Here is a 10,319-nt window from a genome sequence, read left to right on the forward strand (position 1 = left end):
AATTACAAAACCGTTCAACATTTTTTCTTTCAAATATACAACTTCTTACGATTTGTGAAACAGGTCCCAGGAGACTTCTGAGATAATTCCAGCTGACAAAAGTAATAGCTTGTACAGCAAGTCGGTGTTCGTGAAAGACTGAACACGTATCATACTGTCTGGTCTAGATTATTTCTAACACAAAATCAGTAGTTTTAAGAAATTGGCTTTTAAGATGTAATGGCTGTTCAGTGTCATTTATCATCCTTTATTTCTTTTTATATCAATACGTGTCTATTTTCCCAAGAATTGCATTAGATTAAGTGTTTCAAGGCGATTACCTCAAGATATCTGATACGGGGCGGGGAATAACGCAGATACAAAGTAACACACTAAATGCAGGTAATAAATCGTCCTCCATGTTTTCCCAGAATACGAAGATTTCGGTTAAATAAATTGAACATTTTGAGTGTATGTAAATAAATAGATAAGTCAAAACATGTATCGGCTGTAACCATGTGACCAAATTTGTCACATTTCCTGTGTTTGCCATGATGTTAAACGATTATATTTTATAGCAATAATATAAAAATCTTTCATAACAACATTTAAACAGTTCTTCTTTGCTTTTTGTGAAGCAATTGTTTTCCTACCTTTTTATGTTATTCACGCTATATTTAAGTATATTGTGTTATAAAATTGAATAACACTCGGCTTATGGAACCTAATGTTTACTCCCAAACTTTAAAGCATTATGTCAACTGTTTGTAGATATAATGACTTTTCATATGTGTTACGACAAAACACAGTTATACAGAGAGCAAACGTAGATCGTACTGAGTATTCTGCCCACATACTTTGCTACATTCAAAGACAGTCCTTCTATGTTTTCTAAAATGGTGGAAATTAATAGTACCTTTTCATGTACTGACAGCGTAAATCTTTACAGAAGACACTCCTACTTCTTAATACAGACATATTTCAGACACTTTTAAGGCTGTACAGAAACTGTAAAACGAAATTTGATGACAAAAGCACATTACAGCAAGTCAGAGAAATTACAGAGAACAGGGCTGTGGAAAACAACCCTCAATACCTTTCCCATTTTCTACAAATGCAGACTGACATTTAAATACCATGATTAATGAGCCTTGCTATAAATCCTCTGTTTATTTGATCTGTTCATACTACAGTTAGAAGAGATTGTCATAAAATTGTCTCTGGCAGATATAATGTGACGCAGATCTACTTGAAAGGAGCTTAAAAGTCATTTTATGATATCTTATGACGCGATGTATGTTTCAAGCCGTAATAACAACTGACATCCCGTAATGTTGTCTTCGCATATTGTAATGCGCAGTAACTTTTGATCTAGATGGTTGTGCTAATATGTATACAAAGTAGGCATCCTTCATCATTAAAAGGCTTGATAAAGGCATATTGACTTGTGTGGGGTTTTTATGTTTGTTTTTGTATCTCTATACTTTAATCTGTAAATGCGTTAAATCGCATTCTGGTTCTCTTTGTGTGTATATAAAGCGACAGTCAAGTAGAACTAAAGATTTCATCACAATACTGAAAACGTCTTAAACTTGTTTCCGATATATTTGCCAGAAACAAAAACTTGAAACATATGACAACATTTTAGAGACCTTATTATTTTCCGGTTTCGATTTTGTTAATTAAATCATATCCTTATGTGCATATAGTCGGGATGTTATCAAATCGTCGCCTTATTTCCAGACTGACGTAACTTGCATTTTTGTAGTTTTGAGAAAATGAGGTTCAAAGTTTTGAAAGTGTATAACTTTTTCGTTAATAGACTGACTTATCTGGGATTTGAGAAATAGTTTATATTCATTACAAAGTACCTATATTCCAATTTTCGCTTTTATATTTAAGATAGTTTTAATTCTATTAAATAAATTAAAATCATTTTTTTGTCGAAAATTAAGTCTAGAGGAGGATAATATTATTTCCAAAGTGACACATCGAGTTACGTCACTTTGGAATTAAATTTTAAATTACGTCAGTTTGAAAATATCTTTTTCAAAACAACGACTACACTAATTTTAACGTAACTTTATTCCAGAAACAATAAAACAGTGCACATAATTATATAAACGTTTTGATATTTAAAAAAAATAAAATTCAGAGATGAAACCTTTCTTAGTTAAATTTTGAATTGAATAATTCAATTAAATAATAGTATCCACTGAATGGGATTATTATTTTACTTAACATGATGCATTGATAAGTATTAAGTAGTTTTATTAAAAATCCATCTCTCTGATATACTGAGATATTGGATGGTCAATAGAGAAAACATAAACACTTTGTATTGGAATTCAAAACAAAATTGTTCGAAGCACATAATTATTTATCTTAAAAAGTAATTGCCAAAAGTCTGAAACAAAACATGGAAACTTGTATAAAAAGTTAAAATATTAAGAGCATAATTACACTATTGATAATGTGACCTTACCTGACACTTTAGTCCTAAAGCAGAATCAAAAGCGCAAATTGATATTTTAATAGTATCATACAAGTTCTTCTTATTCATTAATTTCTAGATTCAAGTATGAATACTGCTTAAAGCACCCACTTTTAACTATCGAAAAAATATAATGTCAATAAAAAAACTGTTTGTCTGTCCAGTTAAAATGTTCATAGCGTGTACTTATCATAATAAGTCTCTCCAAGAAGTCAAACACAAACATATTAAACTTTTAAAACTGTTCAAAACACATATAAATTTACCTCACAATGTTTTGGCAAAAAGTCTAACACAAAACAGATTTAACTGGTACATGTAAAACGGACTAAACACCATTATTGTCAAGAATAATGTATGTTGATTATGATTGTGTACAATCAGAGTACATTGTGTACAATTTTTAAACTGTCACCTTAAAGATTAACCAAAAAAGTTTTGCAAAATGTCAATCACAAACATACCAAACTGGTAACAACTAAAAGACACAAATTTTCAGAAAAAGTCTTAGCAACAAGTCAAACGCAAAACATTCTGATGCTTTAATGGTAACATTCCAGTACTTATTCATTAATAACTAGTTTCAATGCTTTGTAGAATTGTCTATCGACCTCTGGCATGTATTTGAGCATACAAGTTATGTCCTTCTTTTTGTCTTGAGAAATAATTGGAACTTTGTTTGATTGTGCTGGTCTTGGTAAGAATTCTGGTTGTTTGTTGGTTCGTGCTCCTGTTTGTCTAATTTCAATATGGGCTGTTCTGAAGTCAGTCGCACTATACGACAGTTTGTACCCAATGTGAAATGGCAAACACTTATCGTACTTCAAACACTTCACTTTGGTGAAAGGAATTTCGTTGAATTTTAACGGCATAATACATTTCTGATAATCCATGAAATTGTGCTTTTGCATTTGGATAATGCGTACTGAACTACGTCGCATTGATTTCAGGTCTCTTATCAATGCGATGGGACTGTAAATCTCTGCATATCTTGTTATCCTCTCGATATTACTGTGGATATTATCAACTTCTTGTACACTCGAGTGGCCAGGACAGCCAAATTTTTGTACAATTGACTCAATATTACAGTCCTTCATGAATCTCTTGAGTGCAAACGACATAACAGAGTTCTTGTTTTGAGGAACACATGCATCAGACCACAATATGAATGAAGCAATTTCATGGTGAGCACGTTTAATATGTTTGAGGATTGTAACCACTGCACTGGCAATATCGTTTGCTCCTCTACCACTTATAGCTTCATGCCAAATGCAGTTATAAGCGCATCCATCTTTGGAAGAATGTGCTGTGAGAGTGTAGGTAGATAATTTCCGTTTATAGAAAAAATTGCTTACATATGTAATGTTTGTGAAACTTAAATACAGCTGTTCCAAGTTGAAGCAATCAACAAAAACCTGAAAATCTTCATCAACGAGAAGACTGCAACCTGAGAGGTCTAATACACGAATATTTGGTGCATTGTATAACCAACAAAGCGTTGAAATCGGAGCTTCACTGATATTTAGGTGGTCCAAGTACGTAAACTTGGATGCAGCAAACACTTTGTCGATTTCTGGTATTTTACATTTAAACACAGTACATGGCATGAACAGATCAACAATCCTCACAGAATGAGACAGAATATTCCAGTTGTTCAGGAAACTCCAAATGGCACCATAGTATTTAGTGCTTCTTTATCACATCGTTGAACTTATGACACACTCTATTTACAGACTGGAGAAGGTGTTGTAGGTCAATGTATATGAAAACATGCAGTATTAGTTCATCTGAAAGCACATCGAAATAAATATATTAAGAAATGTACACAGATGCATCTGAAAAACCTGAGAGAAAATTATGTTCAAACAATTAAATGGGGACTCTTTATAACTGCTACAGGTAAAATTCAACGTACATCTAGAAATCTGCCGCCTCTCAAACTGAAGACTTGCTAAGAAGTAAAATTGAACATTCTGCCTAAGCCTGTAAGAAAAATTGGACATTCTGCCCAAGCCTGGAAGAAATATTGGACATTCTGCCGAAGCCTGGAAGAAAAATTGGACATTCTGCCGAAGTCTGAAAATGACATTACAGAAGCCATATACCTCCTTTTTCAGATACATTACCATGATCCAAATATCTACTTTGTGGCCATATTGAAATCAATGAATGAATGAATGAATGAATGAATATTTCTATTTTTAACACTTAAAAGATAGATACCACAAAACAGATTAAGAAGTAAAGAATTCAGTTATATTTTTGTATCCAAAAATTGACATCCGAAATATTTTCAGTTTCTCTATACATGTAAACACATAATTTATATGCAAGTAGCGTTATCATACAGTACAAAATTGCAGATATGGTAGATTTATCTTGAAACAATGTATTAAAACTTACATATTTGTACAATACAACTAGCACGACTAGTTTTTCTGAAGAAAATCCACTTGTTGTCACTGCACAAATCTAACACAGCCATTGTTCTAAATCCAAGATGGCGACCAAATAAAACAACGCGATTGGTTGATTTTTAACGTCACCCTGGAAATCAACTGAAAGCCAAAAACCCGACATGCGTCAGTATGGAACTGAAATTAAACACATTTATAGACGTTCTATAGGGACACTTATTGTCTCATCATCTAGAGCTCGACGAGCAGAAAAAAATGATACCAAACACTCCATATTTTCGAAAAATCGAGTTACGTCAGTCTGGAAATAAGGCGACGAAATAAAACGTTTTCTTAAACTATAGTTAAATATTTGAACAGTAAATTGTTTTTTGTTTTTTTTTGTATTTCCTTTGTTGTTGTTTTGTTAAAAGATACAACTACCAAAGAATTAGAAAGCATTTGCAAAACAGAGCATGCTTATTATCAATTATACGTTTAATCTAGACTAAAAAACGATAAAAATCACCTGCAAGTGCAAGACAATCAAAATTAAAACAGTGAATGAGAGTTATATTTTACGACGAACCGAAGCTAGAAGATCATATATCAATGCGAAGAAGTTACGTTTAGAACATCTCTAAATATTGTTCTCATAAAACATATATATTTTGCTAAAAATATCAGTAGTAAAATAGCAATATTGCAAAAAATGTATTGTTTAAATTTTATATTAGATGCCTGGTTTAAAGGGACTAACCCACACAGTTTAAGCGAAAATCAATATCTCTCAAAAATCAATAAAAACGTGAGTGTTTCGAAAGTGACTGGAGGTACAAGCTGATTGATATAAGATTTTTACAAGATATTCTGATAAATAACCAAAATGGTTGTAAACCATTGCAACACTTTTGAAATATTGCAGAAAATTTACATTCCTTTTGAACTTTTACCAATATCTAACTTTTAGTTTTACCCACATTATTATTTTTCAGTGTCATATATACATTTTATGCCAAACTTAGTGGAAATGAACATGTTTAAACTTTTCACCAAAACTGTGAGCGAGTAGCTTTAGAAAGGAAACATCTTTCGCAAAGACTGAAATGCAAAATCTGTTACGCACTGTGGAAAGAAGTTTCTGTAGTCGATTAAGACATACTAAGTAGTAACTATTTCTTGCCATGGTTTATATTCAGATGATTTTTTTTTTCGGAAGATTAGAATCACGCGTAAAACAAATACGACCAATGAAAACCTTCCTGCCTGCAAACAGATATGGTCCTTTGTTTCCATTCATTTAAGCCACATGAACTAGGTTTTAATATCATGTTTATTGAACGAGGCGTTTTCGGTTTCACATTGTCTCAATATTACTAATCGCAGAGACACCACGTAGTTTATAATTTCATCAACGTTACAGAAAAAAAAATTGACTGAACTTCCCTAGTGGAGTCCCGGTCTAGATGGGAAAAACATTCCGATGGGCTGATGTGGAAATGTATGTCAAACGTCGTTTAAGGAGGTAGGTTACCTTGTTACAAGGGTAAATTCAAATTAGTTGAACCGCAGCAATTTTTTGTATTTCGTGTAATATGATGTTTTAACTGCTACAATCTCAATTTCGTTTATCTCTGTCCCTTCAAGTTCAATTTTTATCTAGGTTTGATGGCATATGTATTTACAAAAATAAACTGAAAATTTCCCATGAAAATATTAAGAATGTTTGGTTTTATGACAGTTTTTGTAACATGGGTAATAACCATAAGAATAAGACAGATTTGTCATTGTTTCTTCATAACTTGTCTTTTACATGCTGATAATAATGACTACTTTGGAAAAAAAGAACCTTCTATTACTATGAAATTTTATTTTTGTGATGCTTACTTAAAACAGAAAAATACAGTTAATTTAAATCTTTCATATTTTCTATGAAAGCATTATTCAAATTGCGTTACCATGGCAACATATGCAATAAATTGCTTTTTCTACAATAGTACTTAAAAATAAAAGCTTAATTTAAAATAATGTTTCTTGTAAGTTGGATATAATGAAGTATATGTATTTGAAAGTAAAATTTGAAAATTATATGTGAAAAGATATAAAATGTTTGGTTTTATGACAGATATCGTAACACGGGTAATAACCACACGAATAAACTATTTCAGTCGTTGTTTCTTCAGTTTGTGTTTTCACTTATTGGTAATCACTGGCTGTTTCTAAATAAATGAATCTTTAGATATTCACTTAAAGTGCAAAGATCTAGCTGGCTAAAGTCCTTCACATTTTCTATAAAAACATTATTAAATTATGTTACCATGGTAACATATGAATTTGATTCTGTTTTCTACAATAGTACTTTAAAACAGAGCTAAATTTGGAAAAGTGTTTCACATAGCTTGAATATTATAAAGTGGTATGTATTCAAAAATATTATCTCAAAATTTCATGTTAAAAAGTTAAAATGTTTTGTTTTATGACAGTGTTTGTAACATGAGTAATAACTATAAGAATAAGACATTTCTGTCATTGTTTCTTCATAACTTGCCTTTTACCTGCTGATAATAAATAACTTTTTGAAGTAAATGAAACATATATTATTATTGATTTTTTTATTGTTTACGCTTATTTTAAAGTAGAATACTAGAAAGTACAGCTAATTAAAATTTTTCCATATTTTCTAGGAAAATTGTGTTACCATGGTGACATACGTTTTAAATTTCCTTTTCTTACAATAATACTTAAAAGCAAGAGCTTATTTTAAAGAAGTATTTCTAATAAGTTAAATATTTGAAAGTATAAGTATTCAGGAAAGAAATATGAACATTTCACATAAAAACTTTAAAACAGCCATGTTCTGTAACAAAAGTAGTTATGTAAGAATAAACATTTCAGTCATCCCTATCCTCATAATCTGTTTTTTCACTGGCTAGTTATAACTGACAATACAAAAAAGTGAACATTCTTTTACCATTACATTATATACTGTAGATTCCTTATTGAAATACAAATCCATAATTTCAATGAAATATAATTTGAATTATGTTACCATGGCAACATACATACTAAATTCCTTTTTCTAAAAATACTTTAATAATTAACACAACAGCTTAACTTTTGATGAAGGTTACACTGCTACAAACTCTGATCAAAAGTAGATATTTATTTCCAGCCAATACTTTAATGTTGGTAACTGAAACTACAACCTTTACTTGATGTTTAACCTTAACAGCTAAACACATCTATATGAACAGCAAAACAGGCTAAAGTGTTGTGTATTAAAACGTTTGAATTCAACAACAATTTCTATCTTTTACATTCACTTCCTTTTTTCAGTTCTCAGAAAAATCCTCGCCAATCACAATTTCAGTTTTCAGTTGAAGTGGTTTGGGACAAACAGAACCCTTTGACTTTTCAGACAAATACTATTCTCTTACCAGTCCATACAGGTATCATTGTCAGGCTTGTGTCATTCCATATCAATAATATTGTTTGGCAAGGGGGAGTAGATTTTAGTAAGTTAACTGGACTGTCACTTTTAACACTAACAATCCAGGTGTTTCTGCAGACATGATAAAGTGGTAATACTGGGTTATCTTCTTCAAAAGTTTAAAATATTGTGACAAGATATTTCTTCACTGGTAGAATGTGACAGGATTTAAATCATTGTTGACCAACTGTGCTGTGTTATGGCCTTTCTTTCATAACTGACACACTGTGTCAGCAATATCATGTATTATTAAAGGTCTCAGCATTCAACCTCCTCCACAGATTCTTCTAAATTCAAAAGTGCAAGTCAGATTCAAACTATGCATGGTCTGTGATCATTGTTGAATATTCAGTCGATCTGTGATATCCTGTAACAAATAAGTAAAACATATTATTTTAAATAATTAACCATATTATTTTAAATAATTAACCTAGGAGTCTCTTTATTTAATAAAAGCAGAGTTATCACTATTTGATAATAGATGATTCTTTAATTTCTTACAACCTATGCTCTAAAATATTGACAAACAGACTGACAACAGGTGGTGTCAATATATAAAATGTACTTTGTTTGTAGATTTTGATTACTGCAAATAGGATGTTCTAAAAAACATTTTTTGCATTTATTGGATTAACCCTTAACCTGCTAAATTTGTAAAATTGACTACTTCATCTTTAAATAGAGACAGTACCATTTATAGCTTATATGGGGTTCTCATAGAAAATTTGCAAAGTATCAAACACTGCAGATCATGATCAGACTGCACAGATGTGCAGGTTGATCTTGATCTGCACTGGTTGCAAAGACAGACATAGCTGCCTCATGCAGCCTAAGGGTTAAAAGTATACACTGTTTTAAAAGCTATCAAAAATGGTTGTTACCTAGTAAAAGTCTCCACAGACTGTACCACAGCAAGATGTTATTTCTATTCTAGCTAGTAACATTGTCAAAATGGAATACCAATACAGGTAGTGATGTACCATGCTCACAAGTTGTTTGCCCCTTAACCAACTTAGTTGCTTCATAAACAAGAGGAAACACTTGCATTCCTGAAAAAAAATTAAAAGTCTTTGGTAAAAGTATCTGTTATCTTCATGTATCTCAGGAACCTTTACAGTCTTCATTCTGATCTATATTCTTGGTGCAATAAAACTGGTAAAAAAATTCAATCACATCACAATGTCTAAGTCAAGAATGGGTTAATTAAATTTGAAAATAATCACATTACAATTAAACTAAATTACAATTAATTGATTTACTTTGAATACTTAATTAAAATTCCTATTATTTAGAACTATATTCTACAAGTTAATGAGATATCAACTTATACACATGTATGTACATGTTGTGTTCAGCATTCAAATCATCCATGTACTTATTGAGTGCCACAGACTTTTCTCAGGCTAATAGCCAATGTAATGAAGACTTTACACCAACTGATCCTCCTCAAAACCAGATTGTTGAAATTAAATTTCAATAATGCCAGTTTTGTCAGTTTAAGCCATTTAATAGTCATAGAACATGTACATACATTGTACAAATCATTAGTGTAGAAGTAGACTTATTTTGAATTGACTCCAACAAAACCTAGACAGAGGTATAAATAAATAATATATTTCATTAAAATTTTAATAAGAGCCATTAGCTGCATGTTACTTACCTGATTCCTCAAAGCACATCCAAAATATGTTACATTTTCTTGGGATCTTAAAGTAAACAGGCCAATTTCCTGGCTGTTGTATGGTATATGAACCAGCAGCTGTATAGTGGAATGAACCATCAAATGAACAAGGCATATCATCTGAAAGAAGATACATTACATATACTGTAAACATCACTAAAATCAAAAACAGCATGAATACTAAATTAATAATGTGATTGTGAAAGGTTTCATTAACTTACCACAAAATACTATAAAAGTTATTATACTATGAAACTATTTTTTACAGGATCATAAATT

At 31.1% G+C, this 10,319-nt stretch overlaps 1 protein-coding gene and 1 long non-coding RNA gene across 2 annotated transcripts; both read right to left on the reverse strand.

Annotated features, from left to right (window-relative positions):
- Positions 1 to 2,045: 2,045 nt before the first annotated feature.
- On the reverse strand, positions 2,046 to 5,184 carry LOC123527441 (uncharacterized). Its single transcript, XM_045306898.2, has 2 exons — positions 4,877 to 5,184; positions 2,046 to 4,260 (listed from the first exon to the last, which is right to left on the reverse strand). Exon 2 carries the CDS (start codon positions 4,078 to 4,080, stop codon positions 3,037 to 3,039), a length of 1,044 nt encoding a protein of 347 aa, XP_045162833.1. The 5' UTR covers positions 4,081 to 4,260; positions 4,877 to 5,184; the 3' UTR covers positions 2,046 to 3,036.
- A 3,181-nt stretch (positions 5,185 to 8,365) lies between these two features.
- On the reverse strand, positions 8,366 to 10,116 carry LOC123560224 (uncharacterized). Its single transcript, XR_006688141.2, has 3 exons — positions 10,020 to 10,116; positions 9,241 to 9,408; positions 8,366 to 8,726 (listed from the first exon to the last, which is right to left on the reverse strand). It is a non-coding gene; the product is annotated as an uncharacterized LOC123560224 (long non-coding RNA).
- Between the last annotated feature and the right edge of the window lie 203 nt (positions 10,117 to 10,319).

Source organism: Mercenaria mercenaria, chromosome 10 (genome assembly GCF_021730395.1).
Source record: "Mercenaria mercenaria strain notata chromosome 10, MADL_Memer_1, whole genome shotgun sequence".
Lineage (NCBI taxonomy): Eukaryota > Metazoa > Mollusca > Bivalvia > Venerida > Veneridae > Mercenaria > Mercenaria mercenaria.

What these genes read in the sequence shown, in the direction of transcription:
- LOC123527441 (XM_045306898.2), bottom strand. Translation starts at nt 4,080, where the DNA reads ATGCCATGTACTGTGTTTAAATGTAAAATACCAGAAATCGACAAAGTG.